General features: G+C 38.4%; 3 protein-coding genes across 4 annotated transcripts in view; all 3 read right to left on the bottom strand.

Annotated features, from left to right (window-relative positions):
• Positions 1–2915, bottom strand: part of igf1ra (insulin-like growth factor 1a receptor) — a 71349-nt gene extending 68434 nt beyond the window's left edge. The window contains exon 1 of the mRNA XM_085282080.1: positions 1792–2915. Within this exon, the coding sequence (XP_085138206.1) occupies positions 1792–1897 (106 nt within the window). The 5' untranslated portion in view covers positions 1898–2915. The remainder of the gene's footprint in view (positions 1–1791) is intronic.
• Positions 2916–12483: 9568 nt separating this feature from the next.
• cfap161 (cilia and flagella associated protein 161) lies at positions 12484–17209 on the bottom strand. Its single transcript, XM_085282079.1, has 8 exons — positions 16365–17209; positions 15633–15722; positions 15328–15545; positions 15155–15236; positions 13535–13570; positions 13234–13356; positions 13049–13122; positions 12484–12740 (listed from the first exon to the last, which is right to left on the bottom strand). The coding sequence occupies exons 1-8, from the start codon at positions 16434–16436 to the stop codon at positions 12545–12547; spliced, it is 891 nt and encodes a 296-aa protein (XP_085138205.1). The 5' UTR covers positions 16437–17209; the 3' UTR covers positions 12484–12544.
• Positions 17210–17341: 132 nt separating this feature from the next.
• cers3b (ceramide synthase 3b) lies at positions 17342–24665 on the bottom strand. 2 transcript variants are annotated; one of them, XM_085282078.1, is made up of 12 exons: positions 24479–24665; positions 24206–24354; positions 23102–23278; positions 22854–22971; positions 19576–19694; positions 19424–19481; positions 19263–19313; positions 19081–19173; positions 18492–18620; positions 18008–18114; positions 17763–17916; positions 17342–17652 (listed from the first exon to the last, which is right to left on the bottom strand). In XM_085282078.1, the coding sequence occupies exons 3-12, from the start codon at positions 23272–23274 to the stop codon at positions 17533–17535; spliced, it is 1122 nt and encodes a 373-aa protein (XP_085138204.1). In that variant the 5' UTR covers positions 23275–23278; positions 24206–24354; positions 24479–24665; the 3' UTR covers positions 17342–17532. The 2 variants fall into 2 exon arrangements, with proteins under 2 accessions (XP_085138204.1, XP_085138203.1); XM_085282077.1 differs by lacking the exon at positions 24479–24665 and having other exon boundaries at positions 24206–24452.
• Positions 24666–24713: the final 48 nt, after the last annotated feature.

Here is a 24713-nt window from a genome sequence, read left to right as displayed (position 1 = left end):
TGTGCTTGTGGCCTTCAGAGGGGGAGAACATGACTGTGGTACGACTACCGTGTTACTTTTATTTTTCTTCCATTTCCATATAAACCGAGGTCAGACTATCAGTTTCCTTACTTATCAAGATATAAAGCATATGCAGCGTAGCTGACAAACACATTCAACTCAAGCACAATTGATGGGCTCAAAGCAGAGAGATGCAATTGATGTGAGGCGGGCAAAAGAGCAACTTGTGGTGATGGGTGTGCCAAACAGACTTAATGTATATACGAACAGCAGATCATGATGATATGATAAACTGAAAGTTTTTTACAATTCAGATTATTGGCGTAAACACCACCAAAGAAATAAAGATTTGAACTAAAGGGGAAAAAATCGAAATGAACTCCATGACTATCTCTGTTTAATCTGGGAAACTTGATGCAAAGTGTCACAAGAAGCTTTACTACAAAAAGCTGGAATGCTTAATCCTCTCTATCATTCAATTTCTTTAGTTTTTCCTTTTTTTTATTTTTCAAAAACTAATTTCTTTGTGCATTTGAAGCAGAAACTTTTGCCTTTGAAAACCAAGACAATGAGCCATTAGATATAAACACACTCCATACAGCCAGGGACTGGAGAGGGAACCCTCTTTGACCCCCATTGATCAGCTGTTCTATTTTAGCACTGGCAAAAAGCAGCCTTGACTGTGGCAGCTCTCAGTACATTACACAGGATTAGATCAGATTAGATTTATATGTAGATATAAACAAAAACAGTTTTTATTTTATATGATTTATCATCCTATTCTAAATTTAAACCATGAAAACAAACTTTTACATCAATCAAAGGCAACAAAAGTGGGCAGACTCCTGTGAAATCCTGCCATTTATAAAACGGAATACTTGGGAATAAACTGAATACACTGGGTCCTACAAACCCTTTTGATTTTTTTAATTTTTTTTTAAACTTTTCCCCGCCTTTAAGGTTTAATTAGCATTAAGTGCACACATTTTCACGTCATGCCAAAGAAAATTACAACGTTATTTGGATGGTTAGTATAACGTCAGCGGACATTTCTTGCGTTTTACAAAAGAGCACGCTGTTAAGGCTGGATTTATGTGTCTGGCGCTGCTGTATTTCAATACTTTCATTAGTTAACAGTGCACAGATCTATACAAATGTAACAATGTTTCACTTTTTTTATTTTTTTAAATTATATTTAGATATATAGGCACTCTTCTGGCATTTTACATTTTAAGAGTCAAGGGATCGCCAGATTTTTTTTAAAAAATAATTGGCTGTTCGTGCGCAGCGACGCCACACTACGAAATGTAAAATGGCCACATGGTCGTAGTAACCTTCAGCTCAGCTCCCTGGCTTCATCCCGTGCTTTCTGGATGTCTAATGTCAAAAATCACACCGGTGTCTGCTTCCATGTCTTTACGCGTTTCTCGATAATCATGACAGTTTCATCAAATAAGACGATATTACGCACAACAGTGACTGTATTTGGTTAAATGCGCGCATCAACTGACGGCAGCTATACCACATGGTCCTCTTCAGATAGCATAAGTAAGGAGCACAAGTCGGTTTTGTCGCATTCCATCGTTTTGTCCAACTACAGGTATTCACTCTGATTATTTTGCAAATAAAAACAATAATTGCAGCTAACGCATATCCTCCACTAGTGGGGGAAAAAGGCGTTTATGCAAGAGGTTAAACTGGGTTACAAAAGCAAATTATGCCTTTAGGCCTATTCCTGCTCAAGCGACATGTTCTTCATAAAAACAATATTGATTAGAACTAAATACTTACTCTCTCCATATGTGGACCATATGCAGATAGTGGAGACAGACAGCATCAGACCCCAAAACAAGATCGGGCCACCCATCGGTGCTTCTGATTTTACGTTCCTGAACATTATTCTCCTCTTCAAGAAAAAATAAAAATAATGAGAGTAAAAAGGAAGTAAAAATATTTAAGTTGTGCACATCAGCTCAATAAATCAGAGCCTTCTCACTAAAAAAAAATTTTAAAAAAGGAGAAAAAGAGAAAACAAGTGCCTCGTAGCCCAAAAGCTTCTGATATCCTGATGCGTGGTCGCTTATCTGTCTGGATTTGCTCTAAACATATATATAAATGTGTACAAAAAATATTTAAACGTTGGGGGGTGGAATACTAAAACACTCTGCTATTTTTGCCAGTCACAGGATGCTTTGACGTTGGCTGGTATGGCACACAAGCCATGATTTTACTGAATAAATGATGGCAATCCCCATCTTCATTCTCCATCTCTTAAAAACAGCATGCGCGTAGCCTACACAGCGCGACCAGGCCCGTTAATACAACAAAAAAAAAATCAGACTTAAATCTTAGCAGCCTTTACCACCATAATAAATTAAAGCCAGTGTCGCTCACAAGAATCCCCCGTGTGAATAAGTGTGTGTGAGGAGGTGGTGGGCTGAAAACGCGTACAGATCCACAGGGGTGGTGGCTGTGAGGTTGAAAAATGAATGAAAAACCTGTTTTTCCGTATGCTATTCAAACAGCAGGGTCTATCGACCCCCCCAAACCAAGCAGTCCTGGCTCGCAATGAGAAGTTGCTTTAAAAAAAAAAAAAAAAATCAGCAAATTTTCAGCCCCTCAGCTCCGACTTATCTCCGCCGTCAGTCGGGATTTGCAACTGAAAGAAAATACCAGACTTGTGCCACGCAAGAGAATGGGTCTCCAGCTCTCCGGCTAGACGACCTCGGCTGGAGTGGGGAGGGAGAATATGTCTAAGGAGTTGCTCTCCAAGAGTGTTTCTTGTTTTGCCTTTATAGCTTCGCACAAAAGAGAAAAAGAAAAACTCCCGTCGCGTGTGTATCCACAGGCTGAAATCCCACGGTCCGCCCTCGGTTAAAGCACACTACGGGTCTCCGCCGCTCCTCCGTGGAATCGCTGCTGTAAACAAGAGTCGGCTTCTCTCACACAGAAACACAAAGTGTTACGGATAAGGTGGTCGGGAGCAGGATACAAAAAACGGAGCGGATTTAGACCCGGCGTGTCTCGAACGACGGGGCAACCCAAACAAAACACACACACCCCAGCCGGATGTGAGTGGGAACACTTTTCTGCTGTCCCAGCTTCTAAACTTCATGTCATTGTTGAGAACAGTGACTCCCATGTTATTTAATACACCTTACCCCACAATATGGGCCACTAATTCCGTCATACATTAGCTAATTGTTTAACTACTACTTAATTAAGTATTTCATGTCACTTAGTGGACTCTTTCATATGCGTATCATTAGGTTTAGTCAGATATTTCGTTTCTGCTGTTAGTTAACAACTTAAGCGGTTCATGCGGCTGTTTCAGATCTTAAATATTTAAAAGTGATCATTAAAACCACTAGTCCTACCTTTAGATTACGTTTTTTACAATATTTGAAACATCTGTGGCTCCTCCCACTGGGTTGCTTTGACATTATTTTGGTTAATCCTTAATTTTTCTGATGCTGTCAATTCTTTACATTAAATTGTGTTGTTTGTTTATTTATTTGTCCTTCTTACATATTTCCTGCATCCTACAGAAGTACTCAGTGGAGTTCTTGTAGAGCTTTAGCTTTTAAAAGAAGCAAACAAATTTTATTACCTTTTCCTGAGTTGATCCTATTTGTATAATTCAAATATCCCAGTCATTTGAATTACATTGGCCACATAAGTGGTTTTCAACCTGAGGGCTGCAGGCAGCTCTCGCCCATCTCACCAGATTTCCAGCACATTATTTTTTTTACTCTTCCAGTAATGAAGACAAATGAGTATCTGTGACATATTTATATAAATTGGGCATTTTGTCTGTGAGGCAATAACTGAAAAGGTGGTTTGTTTTTAAATGCCAGTTAGGTCGTTTTTTGTAATCATTATTTTAAGGTGGTATAGCAATAAATGTTCTTTTGTGTAACAATCTGAAGGTTAGTTCAGTGTAAGAATTTGGCTTTTAGGACAGAGGAACAGGCACAAAGTTATTTTTTTTTTATTGTCAGTTAATGTGTCCTTTGCCTAACAGAGCTTTGAAACATTTATCTCAGTCAAGGTTAAAGAAGTTTTACATTTTGTAAAAAGAATTAGGTGGGATAAAATATAACGTTGTTGGCACACAAATCATGTTATCTGAGATGGATTACTTCAAAGAGTGCACATTGTTGACTGAATAACTTTGTGCTCCAGAGCGAGTCAAAAGATTACAATGTTTACAGTTACAGTGAGAGTTTAGCCCTGAAGAATTTTGCCTTTGTTTTATTATCCAAGTACAGACACATCTTATTTTTCTGTTTAGTTTAAATATGCATACATATCTTACTCCTCTGGATTTGTTCATAATAATTTTTTCAAAAGGTAAGTAAATAAATATTTGTGAATGATGTACTAAATAAATATGTTTTTCTTTGTTGTAGGAGGGAGTGAATAATTGTACTGCATGTTTCACTTCATTTTAGCTGATTAGATTATGTTTGGGTGGTTTCACTGGTTACTAACATCCTCGTAGTTACCCTTTATCACCGTTGGATTTCACTTGTAATAAGAGGTACTGACAGGTGATGAAATTAATTTTTAATACTAGCTATATTTCCTACATATTTTCCTTTATAATATGCATTTTGCTGGGCTAAAAACAAGATCGGCAGGTCTGCTCAATGAAGTGAAATGTGGACTTTAATTTTTTATGGCTTTTAAACTCGTCTTTTCGCAGGTCACTGCAGATTTGTCTAAGATTGAAAGGATCACATTCGAGTAACTCAGCTGACGACTCTTATGTGTGACAATGTTTCATATGGTTCAGAGTAGAAATCTTTTACACTGTTCTGTTCATGAAACTGTCTGATTTAATACACTTTAAGGGTTGCAGGACTTCTGGCATACAGGGGACGACGTTCAGTGTTTTGAAGTCTATTTAGTGCTCAGGAGCTGTACCATAGGTTACGCTGCGCACTATCGTCACGGGTAGGGTAAAAAGTAAAATCCGACATGGACATGTAGTCAAGCGGGGACTTGAGTTGTGCTTTTATCTTTCATTCATCCAATACACGCAGCAGACAACACGCTGTGCAAGGAGCGTGGTTATCGATCCATACCGCACAGCATCCCCTAACTGGGAACATGTGAGCCTAACTAAGGTTAACTCCAGCGGATATTTGTAATTAGTTTTCATTTTGAATGAAAGCGGGTTGTTTTTTATCTCCTTGTTCCTTTACATTTTGATTTACGAACGAAATTAACGATGTCGTTGCAATAAATACTATGAGCTATGAATTATAAACAGCAGCATCACTGATCTTTATTTGGGAAAAGGAACTGCTGACTTATGCTTGCTTCTCATTGTATTTTCAAATAAAGCTACATGTATTATAGTAATGGAGTCCTTTAGTTGCGTAAATATGTGATATGATATGAAAATTAGCAAAAACATATTACAAAAACAATAATAATTAAAAAAAAAACTCACATATGCTTGACAATCGTAAAATTCCGGACATGTACTGCAATGTTTTCTAATGAGAAGCGGCGCAGTTTTTTTCAGTTACCGTATGGTGCTGTGGTTGCTGAAAAGGGTGTTTAGTTGTCGCCCTCTGCTGGAGAAACGTGCGTATTATATTAAAATTATTGTGGAGAAACTAAGTATGCTTGTTCCTCTGCTTGGTAGCGTAGATCAACTCGGTGTATTTAGGCATGTAGATGTCATGAAGACGACCTGCTGATGTTGAAACCAGCCATCAGAACAGGGAAGAAAGGTGATTTAAGTGACTTTGAATTTGTTGGTGCTGGTCTGAGTACTAAGGAAACTGCTTATCCAATTGGATTTTTCCACATAGTCATCTCTGGTGTTTATGGAGAATGGTTAAAATGAGAAAACATCCAGACAGCGACAGTTCTCTGTTCTCCGTGTGAAAATGCCAGAGGTTTAACTAGAACAGCCAGATTGCTTTGATTTGATAGTAAATCAACAGGTGGTAGTGTAGTAATAGTGGATTAAAAGTTAATGGGCACATTTTAAACCCTTTAGTGCTATGTGAGAATTGTTCAAATGCCAAAGCCTACTTGAGTATTGTTGCTGACCATGTCCATCCCTTTATGACTGCAGTGTCTTTATCTTCTGATGGTTGCTTCCAGGAGGATACCACGCCATACTACAATCTCTAATCATTTCAAACTGCTTTCTGGAACATAACAATCCACCAAATTGTAAAGCACCTTTGGGATGTGGTGGAAAGTTGAAAAGGGAAAGTTACGTCATGGATGTGGAACCGACAAATCTGCAGCAACAATGTGATGCTGTCATGTGAATATGGACCAAAATCTCTGAAGAATGTTTCCACTGTCTTGTTGAATCTATGCCATGAGGAATAAAGGCAGTTCTCAAGGCAAAAGCAAGTCTAACCAGGCATCAGGAAGGTGTACCTATAAAATGTCTGGTCTACAATTCTCTATTGACAATTAGGTTTTCCTCAAAGAAGACTCATTTCTTCATTGCCTGTTTCTGTTTTCTCCCCAAACACTCCCAAAAGAATCAGAGCACTGAGGAATTACTTGTTGATAGAAACCCAGTTCCAAAATTGTGATGTTTAAAGTGTCTTTTAACATAAGAAAGCAAGTACAGAGTTTTTAGAACATAAGAAGATACCATGAAGTTTCAACATCAGCTTGTACGCAACTAGACCTGTAAAAAGTCAGCTGTAAACATGTCAAAGGATACTGGTCGTTACAAGCCATGTGGCGAACTAATGATGATATTACAGCCCACAAAGGTTTTTGAGGCTGTATGGGAAGCCATCATTAGTAACCTATTATGCATTGCACATGGATTATAATATGGGCTATAGAATTTTAGTCACATTACTGCATTACACACGTTGCCACAAATTGAACATAAAATATAAATGACAGCATGTCATCAGCCCATTTTCCCGCATCCTCCAACTTAAGCTTTCCTATCCATCCATTTGTTACCATTTTATTTTTCTGTTTTTGTAACAGCATGCACATATATTTTTAATCAAAATTATATTATTAAAACTAAAATTATTATTGTTCTTCTCTGGGAATTTTCCATTTTTTCAGTTTTACCAAAAAAAATAGCAAAGCACATTATGATTTTTTAAAACTATATTAGTGAATATTTTTCAGTATTTTTTGAAACCCACGAAATAAAACACACCACAGCAGGAAGCAAAAGTGTCGCAGTGCTGAAATGGTTCCAGCATGGTGATGCAAAAAGACAATCCACCTTAAAAAAAAGTGCACAAAGTAAATGTAACATCAATGCAAAAGAGACATTCTGATTTAGACAATGTAAGTAAAGGACCATACGCTGGATAAGTGATGTGAAAAATGGTTACAGGTTACATTGAAAAAATTTTTTAAAATCCAACTAAATGCTATATTGACATTTAAACTTCCTTATATTTTGCCAGTATTTCTGATAATCGGTGTACCACTGCATAGGTCACACATTAAATACACTGCACTGAAATCAAGTGAACTATCGCTATAGACTAATTTCAGTCCTTTAGCTCTAGAACAAAAAGACAATCTGTTTTATTTTTTGCTTTTTTTAGAGTCCTGACAATTCACTTGTTGTTACAGAAACATTTGACTGTGCAACAATATAAATCTAGCTTTGTAAAAAGTGAGACCTGCACAACAGATTAAATGTGCCATTTAAAGGAGCAGTGTGTAGAATTTTAGTGACATCTGGTGATGAGGTCGGCATTACAACCAACTGAGCAGCCCTCACTTTAGCTACCAAAGCATCTTTTCAAGCATGCAGTAAAAACTAAAGTGGCTGCAAAGCCTTAAAAAATGTTGTTACTTACCCACATCCCCTGGATTTATCCAGAGAAAGTAACATCACAGCAAGCCCTGCTAAAGTTGTAACAAATGCAAAAGACTCTCTCTAGAGCCAGTGTTATTATTATTATCCCTCTAAGTCTGAACTAGGGCTCCTAATGATTAGGCTAGTAAATTTATAGTTTTGGCCTCAATGCCCTACCTCACTATTGTTCTTCTAGACAGGTGTCAAATATTTTAGTTTGTCGGTGCATTAAAACTTATAGTACTTAGACTAGATCCAGAGTTACACGGTAGTCGTGAATCTGAAAAATCAAGTCTATCTTTTGCAACCCATTTGGCATCTGCTACAACCAGATCTTTTTAGTGAAAGGTACACGGTGGCCTAAAAATACATACCCAAACCAAAATAACTACTACAAACGACCCTTGTTTAACTGGCAACATTATGTTTTTTCTCCCTCGATGGGAGGGAGTAATTGGTCTGTCTGTCTTTTCAATTTTTGTGTGATGTTAGATACCGATTACAGCTCGAGCTGATTTAATTTTGGTAAAAATCAAGGTCATATCAAATGTGAAAATCATAAAAACTTTATATCACTCACAGTTTCTTTTGTAGATTAAATTTAGACAACAATAAACTACACCTTAGTGGACATGAGTACCTAGGTTGACCTACCTATTTGACCTTGACCTTAATTGTTAGCACCCAGGGTCAAAGTTGACCTCAAAAAACAATTTCAAGAAACTTTCATGTGAAAGGGCATAGAGAGAGACGAACAACTACACTATTTTTCAATATGGCGCCATACAACGTCGCGATGACATAATCATATTGTAATAAAAACAGATAGAGATAAGCATGTTGTAATAAAAACACCATAAAACCGTTTTAGGACAGCCCTTGCCCTTCAGGAGGCGCTGCGTTCTTTCAGTGCTATTGTTTCAGGTATAATGTAAGCTTGCCTACACACACATCCCTGGAAACCTGAGTATGTGAGGCTGACAATGGCCCTCAAACTCAGAACAAGAAAAACTTGTCAGATGCTTTATAGTAGCAGCATAATAATAATACTTGTGCACTGACCATCACCCTTCTGGCTTACAGTTTCAGCTACTCACTTGCTTCACGCTCCAACCCGTGTTGCTAAACGAGAAGTAGAGAAAATAAACAAGTTGACAAAGACACAGTCAAACACGTGGAGAGCAGGAAAGAACACATACTGAAAGCAATAATGATCAATCAGTTCAAAAGTTCTACCTGTCAGGGTAGGAACCCCCACCAGAATACTGATTTTCTGGCTGCCAACAATGGTAACTTTGTTCTTGTTGCCATCACATGTCTTCTGCACTTTCTTTGATTTCGGTGACCAGGATGAGAATATTTTTAAAAAACACACAACAGCCACCAGTCCAGGTACATCCACTGCTATGACTGTCTGGTTACACAGTCAATCTAAATTCTGTCAATGACATAAAAAACACAATAAATACAAATAAGGAGGACGAAACGCTTATGTTACTGTTCTTAATGAGTTGAGCAGCTGTCTACAATTTGTATAATTAAAAAATAATATAATTATAAAATTTGTATAAAGTTATGAGCCTATTTCAGGCAACTACTTGTCAACTTGACCCTGACACACTGTGACTGGATAAGACTACTGTTGTTAACTTACGATGCTAGCTCCTGGAGGTCATTTTTTACAAATCTATCCATGTTTCCCATACTTCCTGCTTCTGACTGCACCACATAAATATATACATATTATACAATAATATTTCTTATATAAATAATACAAAAAAACTGACTAAACAGGTTTTCTTGTCCAGGAAAAATTATATGACTTTTTTTGAAGAATCAAAATTTTAAACCACCTTAGGAGTGGAGTGGGGTGGGTGGGTTAACTGTGAAGTTAAACGTTAACATGACTTCAGACTGGTTCCAGTAATTTTCCAGCAGGATAGAGTCATTCTTTGTCTGGATAGTTTCCCCAGGAGTGGGAGGGCACAGAGACTGCATATCTATATTGGCACATAAACCACAATCCAGCTGCTTTATTGAAAGTTTTTCAAACCCATTTATTGTTGGCTTACTGAAATAAACAACATAGATGCTAGTTACAGTGAACAAGGTTCTTAGAAAGCAGATTTTTTATTTTACCGGCCAAGCCACAGCATTCACCCTGCTGCCATCTGGCAAGTATTACAGAAGTACTGACTGCTGCTCCAGCAGACTTTAGGTCAGTTCATTTCCTCTGACCACTCACTTCATCCTCCGTCAACATGTATAAAAGTATTTTTGTTGTTGTTGTTATATTTACAGCAAAATCATTATTTTTTATTTATTTTTTGTTAGTAATATAAAGGCACTACATCATTTCAATGTGTAATTTATTACATAAATTACACATTAACTGCAGAAAACAAATAGTGTGATTGATCGTGTATTTTATGGTTTTAGTGTGTTAATGATAAGCATTTGCCTTGCATGTGCTTACTGGTTATCAAGAGCTGGTCTAATGTGGACTCTGACCATGAACTGGCCATGGAAGATGATGTTATAGCAAGCGGCTGTAAAACAAACCGCTGTAAGCTCTCATTCCTCTCAGTATCTACTGCACTATTGAAAAAAAAACTTAATTTAAGACGTAATTTAAAAGCTCCGGAGCCACATCATCGTGTACTTGAATGTTTTCTGGAACTGTATATGGCAAATAAATGTTTATTAATTAATTAATTAATTAACTACTAATGTATTGATCTGTGGTGCTGTTTTTATTATGAAAATAAACCACTCTTCAGACAAACTAAAATCAACCATGCTGACATTACAGATCTTCTAGTATCTCGATTCTCTCTTTCACCACTGCTGCAGACGCCAAAAATATTACAGTTAACTGTCTTTCCCTGTGGTTGGCTTACCTCTCTGCAGTGGAGAAGTTCTTCAGAACCACCATGTGCAGTAAGGGCTTCTCCCTTTGTCTCTGAGTCACGCTCAGTGTGGCTCAATCACCTGGCAGGTGCAGCAACACAGTCCGTTTCAGACGAATGACACTTAAATGAAAAGCATAATAGCAGCAAACATGTTCAAACGCTGCTGTGAAACAACACATAAGGGAAAAAAACATCAATGATGTAGCTACATAAAACCTTTTAAACTCTGAGCGGGATCATTATATGTATTTCACTGCATATAATTAGAAGAAACATGATGCTGCACATTACGACCAAAACCAGGAGAAAACAAACACGTCTCATTGTGATGTTTGTTTGTTTTGCTTCAGCGATGGTAACTTAAATGCAAGCTCAGATAAAACAAAAAACTGAGGTCTAAGCCATGCACTTGGAAGTCTGGTTTACTGATAATGCTTCCAAAACCTCTGCCCCACAATTGAGGTCATGAAGACAAAAGAAAAAATTTAAACCGAAACCTAATCCCGCAGACATCTCAGAGAACAGAGGTCTGTTTTTAATATTCGTTGTTCTCTAAAGCCATCCCTCAGAGTCGTTCCTGCAGTGAGATAGACTTAAACTTCCAAGGGGTAGACTAGCTGTCTCTCCTATCACACACACAACTGGGATATTGGCTCTTCTTGGAAGGTTCTTCTGGGATCGTCTCCTTCTTGCTGTTTATTTTTCCCCAATTGCCAAAAAAAAAATTGAGAGAACAATAATGTTTTGTAAATTTTTCTTTTCAATTTTCTTTTACAGAACATTACTTTGTATTGCAGTTTCAGTTAAATAGAAGACTTAAATCATTTTTGCTTTACATTATTTACAAAGTCACAGCTTTTTTGCAGATGAGGGTTGCATCTTTGGACGTTCCTGAATTTATAAGCAGTATAGATCGATATTCCTCAGTTAACTTCCAATGATTACTTCCTTCAAACCATCAACTCTATTAGACCCCTTTTGATAAGACTGTTTAAAAAGTCCCACAATTAACTAATGTATCGATCTTAAATATGATAAATCTATCTTTATTACTAGGGTACCTACCACAGGCTTTTAAGATAAGTTAAGATAAGTTTACTATTACTTAAAAAGCCTCTACTTGGCCCAGCTGTCTTAGCAAATTATTGACCAAACTCCAACCTTCTTTTTACTTTAGTTTATTTAGCAAATTCTAGTCAGTGCAGAAACGGCACTGGTGAAGGTTATGAATGATCTACTTATGCCTGCTGACAGTTGATTAATCTCTGTGTTTGTCCTGCTAGACCTCATATCTGCGAAACAGATTTCCATTTCCTCATGAAAATGGGGAGTGTTTTCTATACAGAGCTCCACAGGGAACTGTGCTGGGACCAGTTCTATTTACTTTATACAGCCTTCCCTCGAATAACTTTCTGTTATTTGCATCACAGTCTTCTGATGCTAACTGAACTGACTATTTATGCACAATAAAAAAAAACATTAAAAAAACAATCAAATACAAGTTCCAGCTGTATAATAATCATCCACATAATAAACAGTGTTAATTATTAATATTTTAACATCAGCTGCAACTTTGTTATAGCTTTCCAGATAATGTTCATAGATGGTTTACAAACTAGTTATTAACAAATTCATGAACATTGCTGTCAAATTATTACTTATTACTTCTAGTAAAACACACTTAACAGTTGGTGGTTATGTGTTACTGATTTTTGCACTAGAATCTTCCTGCATTACAAGTGATGACCTAACCAGAAAAAAAAAACCTTTATTACAATACATTTTAGCATAAAAACAGATGGTGTTAAACACTAGGGTTAGCTTCTGAGAACGCCTCAAGTTCTGTTTTTTTAGCCATCAACTGTGGTTGTTTGAAAAGTACAAGTCCGTCCCCTGCAGGATCAGCGGTGCAGAGTATCCAGTGATTGTTGTCCTGTTCAGCTTTATGGGAATCCAAGAACGTGTGAGCCGTCAGCTCATACTCCTTGCCGTACATGGTCCTGCAAGCACACAACTGTTATGCACAAATGAATTCACATCTTGGTGGTCATTATTAAGGACACAACAGATGGTTGCTTTCACATGTTCTTATAGCGGCTGTGGAGCTGATTAGCTAATTGGACCTGAGTAGCAGTGCAATTTTAATGTCATTGTAGCAAAAATGTACTGTTTTCTTCTTTACTTGCTCCTTATGTATCCTAGAGTATTGTTTGTTATTGCTAATGTGCTAACAGACATCTAAGCTGATATCATAAATGCCCAACACAACTGGTTTGGAGTTACATTTGAAAAGAAAATTGAAAAATACCAGAGGACTTGATCACCCAGAACAGCAAGAGCCTGGTTTGTTTTGCAATGTACAATCAGCACCTTCACATTAGCCTAAAAAAGCATAGACAAAACACAATTCTTAATGGCAGTGAAAGGAACATAATGCATTTATAACACTGATGCTGCAGCAGGTGTAACCAGGAAGATACAGTAAACACTTACAGGAACTGGCAGACCCTCATATTCAAGTCTTTCCTGGGGGTCAAAGTAAACTATCTTCCACCATGACAGAAAGGAATCGCTGTCTTCCAGGCTTACTTCTTGGAGGCGAGACTTTTTTGCACACTTTTAGGTCAAAATATATGATAATAGTAAAAATTCTCACAAAAAGGGGGAACATAATTATGTCATCTTGCACTAAAGTATGTACAGTATGTACAAATGCACAATTTTTCCATTAATTTTTCATTTAAAGCATTGTCACAGTTATTTTTGCTGTAATTAATGTTAAAACTTAACTTACCTTTTGAAAACTTTGCAGGTCACTCGTCAAGTAAAGCTGAGGGAAAGAAAGGGAAAGAATACATGTAAATACAAGAAGCAATCATTCAAATTGTACATACATCCCATGTGTATATGAGACCCTGCTTTGATTCATGTTGTAACATTAGTTATGGTACTTCCATGTGTTTGTGGTTTTCCTTTCCTGTGCGTTTTCTGTTCACCCTGTCTATAGCTTGCTGTTTTTCTGCATCTGTTCTTTGTTCTGCTTTAAATTTTCCTCTTTCATTTTGAGCGTTATTCCCTTGTACTTTTTCATCCCTTCTGGGCTATTTTACTTCATTATCATCTTGAATGACTTTACCTGTGTCTCATTTATTCATCTTCCCATGTGCATTTAGTGTGTGTCTGCCCTTAGGCTTTGCTGGTTCATTATGTCGTGCCTCCTGTGAACCTTTCTCTATTTTGATTTTTGTTTTCTTGACAGGATATTGGATATCTACATTTAGACATAAGAAAAAAGCATGGCATGTTAAAAGTTCATTTAAAAAAGACTATAGTAACCTAGAAGCCATTTAAATCTTGCATTAAAAAAGGGGATTTATGGATGGCTAGATAATCCTGAGAAATATCTGTATGCAAGGGAGAAAGTCGAACACTCTCAGAAAGCAGTGAATTAAAAACCAACATGACTTCATATCTGACATTAATGCATGGCCTTAACCCAGTAAACACAGTTTGTTGCTATCGCCACAAATTCAAATTAAAACTCTCCTAAGGTAATGAAAAAAGCATAGTATAAAAAGCCAATGTGTTCTTTGGGACCTAACTCTTTAGAGATGGACTGAGGTGATGTGCAAAAACTATTTGAACCATCACAGTTTGAAATTGTTTTTCATCCTCTGGGATAAAGAAAAGAGGGACTGTTTCAATTTTTTTCAGCTTTCACTTTAAAAGCAAGAACCCACAGTAGTATAAGAGCGTGTACTGTGTGTCAAGTGACCTACAAGGGTCCAGGTGCCAAACTAGCTTGACTATAGTCCACACCTGTCACAAATGGATCACACTGTGTTAAAAAGAACGCAACTTAGTGGTAATTGTTTTTTTCTTAGAAAGATAATAATTTAACCTTCCAGTAATTGGCACACTGACAAGATCAGGTTTTTAAAGGTAATGTCATAACTTATATAAAGCTACTAAAATACTATAATAAACAGACTATTCATACATATTGGCTCATTTGTACAGGCCATCCTTTCTGGTATTACACTTCAACACTGTATCTACTACCAGTAATAAACACCTTAATAAATCCTCTAAACTCAACACATCTAGTTTAGATCAGTCCAAAGACATAACTGAAAAAACAGTGTTATATAATAATCAGTGCTTAAAAGACTTATATCCTCCTCTCATACCAAGAACACAACTGAAATAACTGACAATAACTGTAACAAACATACTAAAGGATTTTTATGTGGAAAATCACTGGAATGCCCATTCAAGATACTCTTTGTATTCAACATGTAATTAAAATGTGTATTGTGTGTGTGTGTGTGTGTGTGTGTGCGTGCGTGCGTGCGTGCGTGTGCGTGCGTGCGTGCGTGCGTGTGTGTGTGTGTGTGTGTGTGTGTTCACTTACTCCCCTGGCAAAGCCACTTGTTGTCTTTAAGGCAAAACTTTGCTCAAAATGAAGAGTGGATCCCTCAGGACTGCCATCTACACTGATGTCACACAAGCAGATGTTGCAGATTTAAATCAGGGTGTTGCTATAAGTATTAAAGTTTATGTTAATGTAAATTTGAGTGTGTTTACCTGGTAATGACGAAAGCTGTGCGTGTGCACGGCTGGACACTCCTGACAGCGCTGACTGCACACGGAGCTTGAATGCTGGGAGAAGGAATCTTTGTTAAGCTGTTAACATCAGCATTGATGCTCACTGCACTGCACTCCCTGTTTCCTCCTCCCATGTTCACTAACATCACAATATCACCAAAGTGCAGAGTGCCATCATTTGTCACGGAGAATTTCACCTACACAAACAGATAAAGTCCCTTATTAGCACATTGCCAGTGTGATTGGTTTCAACAAGTATTTTATTAGGTTAAAACCCATTTTACCGGTTTTAAAATGTTCTCTTTGAGGAAGTCCATTTTCTGGCCAGCAAGCTCACCCCTCTCTTTTTTCTCCAGATGTTCTTTTACTTCATCCTGGAGAAAAAAAAATAAGACATCAAGTAAGTACTCTTTAACACAGTTTTCTTTTCAGTCCCACCACTACTAGTTACTGTAGCAAGTAAAGCAAATCAATTACTTAAAAACATTTACAGTAGCATTAAACCATTATTACAAAAATTATTTGTAATCTCCCCAATTCAGTATTTCAGGATTATATCTAGCTGCGTGACATTTTGCGTTTGTTTTTGTCTCTGTGCAGTTGAACCCTGAAAACTTTACCCCAATAGCTATATCAACGTATTTTTGTGTTGCCTACAACTCATAAAACGTCTAGCACTGAATACTTTCTTTAGGTGTGAAAACAGGACTATAAACAGTCAGATGTAAAGTACATTTCGAAGAATATGGGAATATTTTGACCATGAATTGTAAAAGGCTAAATGTTTATTAAAAAATTCCAAAAATTAGCAGACTATTTGTTATTATTTATTAGATCGATGCCCAGTTCGCAGTAAGTCTGTGTTAACTAGAACCTCGTAACCCCGAATCAAATTCACTTCCTAAACATATATAATAACACTGAATTACTACCAGTGCTATTTTCAACCCATTGCTGGTTGAAACATTAAATGTTCCAGTAGTTTTTTTTCTCTCTCTCTCTCTTTTTAAACAAACCTCTTTTAAGCGCTGCTCTTCAAACCAGTTTCCCATTTTCACAGGTGTGCGGTAAGTTCTTATATGTGCCATTTTTCACTCAGGCAAAACTGCGAGTACATGCCGGAAAGTTTAACAAGTTTAGCTGCTTTAGCTATTTTAGCTTGGTTTGTGATGTAGTCTCTATGGTAACGGTGTACTCGTCAGTTCTCGCTGATCGTCGCGAGACGTCGAGGTTGTAATTAGAAACAAAACAACTGCAGTGTAGTACATTCATACAGCCATATATTTGTGTTGTGGCTTTTTAATCCGCTTTAATCTTGCTTGATTAGATTTTTTTTAAAGTTTTTTTGCTCTATAGAGCAATTGTATTGTTTTTGTGTGTTTTTTTGAGCTGTTTTTTTTATTTTATTTTAATGGTATTGACTTGAGCCACTTTATTGGTAATTGTATGTGCTTTTTTCTGTTTTGGCAACTGTAATTTATTTGCAACATTTATAAAGTATATCTTATTTTAAAAGGTTCATGGTTTATAATTTGTCCTATTTGAAATAGAATAACCCATGCATGTGAGATCTAAAAGTCATATTGTCATATCATATCAGCCGCTCACTTTGGAAGTCATCACAGCGGATCATCTGCCTCTGTCTCACTCTACCCCAGGCATCCTCTTTTATTACACCAACCCTCTGCATGTCCTCCTTCACTACATCCAGAAATCTTCTTTGTGGTCTTCCTCTTTTCTTCCTACCTGGCAGCTCCATATTCAACATCATTTGTCCAGTATATTCACTCTCTCCCCTCTGCACATGTCCAAACTATCTCAGCTACGCCTCTCCAGCGTGACCTGTCTCTCTGATACATTTTCATATTTGTCTTTATTGTTACTAATTATTCCCACCAACATACAAAAGCACAAAATAAATGAAAAAGAATTTCTGTTTTTCATTTAAGAGTGGAGTAAAACAACATGTGGTCACGGAGTTGCAGAAAGCATGTAGTGTCATACAAGTTTATTTTTGTAATCCTTCACAGTTACCTATGCAATAATATTCTGTGCTTTAGAATAATACTATATGCTTTATCATTTTACAAACAGTTAAACTCTAACAGTTGTAATCCAAAGACTTGAAGAAAAATGTCCACATATCTGCTGTACATCTTTCTCTGTTTCTCTCTGTATATTCTTTCAGTGGCCATTGGCCCTGCCTCTGGCACCAGAACCATTCATGTGACTCGGTTTGTGGTTTCTTTCTATCGGTGGGTCACTGTCATCTTCCTCTTTATCACTCCTATCATCGCCTTCCAGCTGCAGGATGAAAATAAGCAAAGAGGATAAACAACACAGACAGAAATAAAACATACCCCACATTCCCACACATCCCACATGCATGGACACAGAGACATCTGTAAACCCACCTGGGTAAAGATAAACTTGTAAACCATTCTTAATATGAGAGCAGCCCAGTACAGGTGGAGCAACTGGAGAACCAACAACATGACGTTGAAGAAATAGTAGCCAAAGAAGGCAGGATACAATTCCAGTGGGTACACCCATGTACAGTGAATCAGCCTGTGGAAAACACACTCGTAATATTTTAACATATCACACTAAGATCATCAAGATCATCACTAGGGTGCAATTTCTCTTTTAAAATACTTACCAAAAAGGAAAAACAATAAGTCTTGTCACCATAAAGACGACTGCAAACACCACAAACATGCCGTTAGAAGTCTGCTGCCACGTGGCGTAGTTGAATACTTTTGCACCCTATAAGGGGGGAGAGTAAATACATGTTACCTATTTTGCCATCAAATATGCCTAAAGTAACTCTATACTTAAATCTATGTATATTTTGACACATTAAAAAAGCCTCCAAACACAAAGAATGAGTTTTCTTATTTTACATGCCACCTCAGAAATTGTTCACTGCCAGATTTTTGCTGGATCACCACCTTTACAATTTTTTTTTTTTTTTTTAAGAAAAAAAGGTCATCATAAAAAAAATACAGATGCAATCATTTCAAAAGAGTGGCTGGCTGAAGTTCAAATTTTAATCAGTCTTTTTCTGACTAACTGACAATGCAACACCACATACCCATAAGTATAAGTACCCTCACTAAAGCTAATACAGCTACAGCACTGACCTCGAGTAGGATGTCAGAAGAGTCATGAACAACCATGACAAGGGTTCCGATACGGACGAAGTTTGAAATCCAGGAAAAACTCAGGAGAGTCAGTGTGGCCATATGATGAACCACCTGCTCTTTAAAGTCCTAAAAGTAAACAAGACAAATAAGACACAAAGATCACATAATACAACAGGCTTTGCCCCCAAAACTGTATTCTAAAAACACAGAAATCTAATCTAATAATAATCTAATGACATTATTACATTAAATATTTTTCTGTCTCAAAATGTGCCTTTGGGAGATGATTACACATTTAAGTGTGATTCATTTATGTATAGTAGAAGCAACAATTTTGTTTTACGTTGCTCATTTTCTTATTATTTCTAATATACAGAAATGCATATGTTGTGCCTGAATAATTGAAACCTATTATTTATTTATTAAACATTTATTAAAAATGTTTATTTATTAAAAAGCTCGTGATTGTCCTTTGGCTCTGCATAAAACATAGTGGGGGAGGTTGTATTGTGGGTAGAAAACAAATCCTCCAAGATTAAAATAAATGAAACTACTTCATTGTCACTCTACACATTTGTACACTTACTTTTCGTTTCACATCAAATGTGAGACTGAAGACCAAAGAAAGATAGAAGCCCATTTCCAACATGTAATACCAGTACTGTGATGGCAGAAGGGACTGTGTGGGGACAAGCAGGTGTGTTTTTGTGTCATTCATCATGCTGTACTGTGTAATCCATCGCAAATACCAAAGGTAAAGGCACGTACCTGTTTAGGAAAACCTGCCCAAACTTCCCTTAGATTATAAACCCAGGGTTTCTAAATCCAAGGAAAACAGTAAAGCAGAGAGTGTGACGTGAATATCAGAGAAACAAACCAACCAAGCTGGCTGTTCACTAATGCCTTGTAAGGACAGTCCCAGTACTTACATCATAGAGAGCTAGGATTCCACCAAAAAATGCAAAAAGATAAAATGCACATCTCCAACTGTTGACAGGCAAAAGCCATAATGTCACATATTTGCATAGACATTAATCTTTTCATATCAGTGCATCTTCAGTTCACACAGACATACGCTCACCTGGCTTCACTGAACCTCTTTCGAAGCCCCGGTCGCTCCTGGTTCCTTCTCCTCCTGAACCACACCTGAACTCTCCTTTCTGGCCAGCCAGTCTTCTTACACAGAGACCACACGTCAGCCTGAGACACAACAGGAGACATTCCAGTGTTTATAACCTTTCCACATTTGGACGCACCCTCTCCAAGGTTACACAAGCAGTAAGCTTTAGTCTTTGATTATTAACACACTTTAACAGTGCAATTCCACTAAAATTTGTGGCAACCAAACATGTTTAAAGGGATGTGATGCACACGTAAAAAGACTTTATGATGTTCCATTAAAATGCATTTTACCTGTAGCTTATTTGAACAAAAATCTGGGTTTGTTTTTCTTTTGTACTTTCAATCATTTACTATTTTTTTTTGTCATATTTGTCACCCTTACATGTTTCAGATCATCAAACAAATGGTATTATTAGACAAAGATAACCTGAGTAAATAGTAAATGCAGCAGTTAAATTACACTTTTAAGTATTCAAGGAAATAACCAATCCAATACCATCAACCCTTTCCTGACATTTCAGGAAAGGGTTATAAAGGCTTTGGGACTCCTTGAACCATAATAAAGGCACTTATCCACAAATAGAGAAAAACCTGGAACAATGGTGAACCTTCCCAAGACTATCCAACCTATCAAAATCACTCCAAGGAGGCTCGTCCAGGAGGTCGCAAAAGCGCAGACCTCATTTGCCTCAGTTAAGGTTAATGATTCAACCATAGAAAGAGACTGGTCGAACATGACATCTATGTGAGAGTTTCAAGGAGAAAACCACTGCTGACCAAAAAAGAACACAAAGGCTCGGCTCATATTTGGGGAAAAAATTCTGTGGACTGGTTTAAGTCCTGTTACATGTGACATAAAACTAACACAGCATTTCAGAAAAAGAGCATCATATCCCAGAACTGCTCTCCTGCTTCAAGACCTGGATGACTGAAGCTCAAGCGCGGTCAGATAGGGAGACACATATCTGAAACCTACCAGAAAATTTACGTTAATGGCTCAAAAAAAAAGTTTTTTTTTTTAAATAAAAGGTTTTAGATTAGCGTAATCAAAGTCCAGTCTTAAATCCAATTGAAATACTCTGTCATGACCTTAAATAAGCCGTCCATTGTAATGTGAAAGATTAAGTTTCAGTTATTCTAAAGACTTGATTATACACTCAACAAAAATATAAACGCAACACCTTTGTTACTGCTCCCATTCCCCATGGGATGGACGTAGAGACCTAAAATTCATTCCAGATACACAATATAACCATCCCTCCCAAACAGTGGTCACAAATCCGTCCAAATGTGTGGTAGTGGGCACATCTGCTATATTGAGATAATCCATCCCACCTCACAGGTGTGCCACATCAGGATGCTGATCTGACATCATGAGTAGTGCACAGGTGTACCTCAGACTGCCCACAACAAAAGGCCACCCTGGAATGTGCAGTTTTTTGCGCTATTGGGGGTCTGGGGACCCAGAACCGGTCATTATCTGGTGTGACCACCATTTGCCTCATGCAGTGCAACACATCGTCGCATGGAGTCTATCAGATTGTCAATTGTGGCCTGTGGAATGTTGGTCCACTCCACTTCAATGGCTGTGCGAGGTTGTTGGATATTCGTGGGAACTGGTACACGCTGTCGTATATGCCGGTCAAGCACATCCCGAACATGCTCAATGGGTGACATGTCCGGTGAGTATGCTGGCCATGCAAGAACTGGGACATTCTCAGCTGCCATCTGCCCTGAACAATGTGAACCATGATTCATCCGTGAAGCGCACACCTCTCCAACGTGCCAGACGCCATCGAATGTGAGCATTTGCCCACACAAGTCTGTTACGGCGACGAGCTGGAGTTAGGTCAAGACCCCGATGAGGACGACGGGCATGCAGTTGAGCGTCCCTGAGACGGTTTCTGACAGTTTGTGCAGAAATTGTTTGGTTGTGCAAACCAATTGTTCCAGCAGCTGTCTGGGTGGCTGGTCTCAGACGATCTTGGAGGTGAACCTGCTGGATGTGGAGGTCCTGGGCTGGTGTGGTTACACGAGGTCTGCGGTTGTGAGGCCGGTTGGATGTGCTGCCATATTCTCTGAAACGCCTGTGGAGACGGCTTATGGTTGAGAAATGAACATTCAATGCACGGGCGACAGATCTGGTTGACATTCCTGCTGTCAGCATGCCAATTGCACGCTCCCTCATTGCTTGTGGCATCTGTGGCATTTTGCTGTGAGACAAAACTGCACATTCCAGGGTGGCCTTTTGTTGTGGGCAGTCTGAGGTACACCTGTGCACTACTCATGATGTCAGATCAGCATCCTGATGTGGCACACCTGTGAGGTGGGATGGATTATCTCAATATAGCAGATGTGCCCACTACCACACATTTGGACTGATTTGTGACCACTGTTTGGGAGGGATGGTTATATTGTGTATCTGGAATGAATTTTAGGTCTCTACGTCCATCCCATGGGGAATGGGAGCAGTAACAAAGGTGTTGTGTTTATATTTTTGTTGAGTGTAGTTCTTGATAACAAGGGTGGCACAACCAGTTGTGGGGTTTATGGGTCATTGCTTTTTCACATAGGTCCAGACAACTTTTTTCCCCTTAATAATAAAAAGCATAATTCAAAAACTGCATTTTGTATTTACTCTGATTATCCTTGTCTAATAATAAAGGTTGTTTCCATCCATCCATCCATTCGCTTCCGCTTATCCTTTTCAGGGTCGCGGGAGGCGCTGGAGCCTATCCCAGCTGTCATAGGGCAAAAGCAGGGTACACCCTGGACAGGTCGCCAGTCTGTCACAGGGCTAACACATAGGGACAGACAACCATTCACACCTAGTGGCAATTTGGATTATCCAATTAACCTATCCCCACAAGCTGCATGTCTTTGGACGGTGGGAGGAAGCTGGAGTACCCGGAGAGAACCCACGCAAACACAGGGAGAACATGCAAACTCCACACAGAAAGACCCCGGCCTGATGGTGGAATTGAACTCAGGACCTTCTTGCTGTGCGGCAACAGTGCTAACCACCGTGCCACCGTGCTGCGGTTGATGACCTGAAAAAATATAAGTGTAACAAATATCTGTGTTGTTCAGCACTTTGGTCTGCCTGGTGTGTTCTTAAAGTGCTATACAAATAAACGATGATGATGATGATGATGATGATGAAATATGTCTGAAAAAAGAGATCAGGGTGGGGGCTTCACATCACTGTATTATCCATGTGTTCGCAGTAAAACTCACTTGAGAAGGAACCCGTGTTTGGCTGCAGAAGTATTTTTCTAGTATAGGGTTTTGTTCTGCTGGGAGACGTATCTTGTCCCTGATTCCCCAAAAATTAGCCAGTGGTGTGGCAAAGTACCTGAAACAGCACCAAAAACTGGTCACTTCCTCCTAAACACAAAAAAGTCCTGGGATTCTAAAACCAGATGACTGCGTTACTAATCTCATTGACACACAGGCATATTTACTTACATACTTTGCGGTCTTACCTTTCAAACAAGTATCTGACTACAAGCAGGCAAAGGGCACAGGGTAGAGAGGCATAAAGATGAGACACTTTCGCATAGACACGACCTTCCTTGTCCTCTAAAGCAGACCAGGACAAATTTCCTGGCAGCCACAAACGGTCCCACCAGATCCACTCCCCAACTGTCTGCAACATGATGCTGGAAAACACACAAAAATTACATCTAACTATCACTGTTACTCAAGTAAATAAATAAAAATCTTGTTTCCAAATTCAAATGAATTTTTTTCTTTTCTTTTCTTGTTACATTTCCCTCTTTTCTTTTTGTTATCATGAAGATCTCCTGCCAAAGTAGTGTGACGCCACTGAATGAGCCACGTACATATTCTTGACACTTAACAGCGGTCACTAGATGGCATCAAGATCAGGCTGCTGCTATGATCCAAGCACATTCACAGCCAAGAAATCTACCATATGGTGCCAACTTTTCATCACAGCAGCAATTTTTGATTCGACTTTCCACTATCTTCAACTCGAATATCAATTCTCGATGTACTGGCAGTCATGAATGAAGTGAGCAATATACAGAAGAAGAACTGCGTAGATATCAAAGGGCAAGAAAGATAAAGATGGGTGAGGAGCAATTCAAAAGGGAGATTAAGGAGAAACAAAGTCCTTCTTCTCGTGGACTCTGATCATAACTGTAGATAAAAGTGTGTTTTTTGAGCAGTGAGAAAAGTACTTAAATACTTAAAGCGAGCTGGATTGTAACTGGTTTAAATGATCAGTTAAAATATTTGCTCTAAATTTACTCGCTACGATAGACTGAGTCATATCAGTGTGTCCCTGAGCCTCAAAGGTAGTTAATAAGTCAGCATAAGAACAGTCAAATGTGCCCACAAGCGGTGTTGTCTTGACAAGTTCTAACAATAGAGAGGGAAGCTGAGGCAGACAAAGCGAGTGAGTGTACGCGACAAAGAATGATGAAACTAGAGAAACAGTTAAATATGGTGTAAACTCCAATAATTCCAGCCTTCCGCTTGATTGAAGTTATTACATCCTTTAGTTTAGGTAACAAAATACATAAAAACTAAGTATGGAAATGTCTTCCCAAACACACACTCACCTTCAGTGTCCCAGTGTGAGTAGTGTCTGGTGTTTTCCTTTGCCAGTCTGTTACTCATACAACTCAGTGGTACTCCTCTTATCCACACCAGGTAACAGCACTGTCCTGTGATCCTAGACGATTCCTCTTCCTGCTATTGTAAAGCCATTCTTCATAGTTAAAAAAAGCAAATATCAGCTCAGTCTGCTGCCTCACTTCATCTGTACAATGTGTCTCATTGTGTGGCACTAGACTCCAGTGAGCATGTTTCTAGGCATGCGTATGGTCGCTCACCTGAATGGGATCCTTCCCTCCCACTTTGTCTGCTCTTGTGATCACACCCTTGTAGTTGCTGCAAGTCTTTTGAGATTAGCACAGCTGAGCACTGCAAACACCTTGGAGCATATTTGCATGTTCACTTGTAAGCTGCAAGAGTCAGAGGGTGGGAGTATTTGCGTACCCTCACCTGCAAAAGAATTCCCTTGGAATGCCAGGAAAACCCCCACAAAGGTCCCATTCATTGGCAGGG

The sequence above is a fragment of the Mchenga conophoros genome, linkage group LG7 (genome assembly GCF_057382185.1).
Source record: "Mchenga conophoros isolate Kocher_MC1m ecotype Shallow Benthic linkage group LG7, M_conophoros_male_GT1.1, whole genome shotgun sequence".
Classification (NCBI taxonomy): domain Eukaryota; kingdom Metazoa; phylum Chordata; class Actinopteri; order Cichliformes; family Cichlidae; genus Mchenga; species Mchenga conophoros.
This window is presented reverse-complemented; position numbering and strand designations above follow the sequence as displayed.

What these genes read in the sequence shown, in the direction of transcription:
- cfap161 (XM_085282079.1), bottom strand. Translation starts at nt 16,436, where the DNA reads ATGGCACATATAAGAACTTACCGCACACCTGTGAAAATGGGAAACTGG. An exon ending in AAGAGCAGCGCTTAAAAGAG is followed by an intron (nt 15,723 to 16,364) that starts GTTTGTTTAAAA and finishes TTTTTTCTCCAG; the next exon opens with GATGAAGTAAAAGAACATCT. An exon ending in ATGAGGGTCTGCCAGTTCCT is followed by an intron (nt 13,123 to 13,233) that starts GTAAGTGTTTAC and finishes ATGCTTTTTTAG; the next exon opens with GCTAATGTGAAGGTGCTGAT.
- cers3b (XM_085282078.1), bottom strand. Translation starts at nt 23,274, where the DNA reads ATGTTGCAGACAGTTGGGGAGTGGATCTGGTGGGACCGTTTGTGGCTG. An exon ending in CATTTGATGTGAAACGAAAA is followed by an intron (nt 18,621 to 19,080) that starts GTAAGTGTACAA and finishes GTTTACTTTTAG; the next exon opens with GACTTTAAAGAGCAGGTGGT. An exon ending in CTTATTGTTTTTCCTTTTTG is followed by an intron (nt 17,917 to 18,007) that starts GTAAGTATTTTA and finishes TGTTTTCCACAG; the next exon opens with GCTGATTCACTGTACATGGG.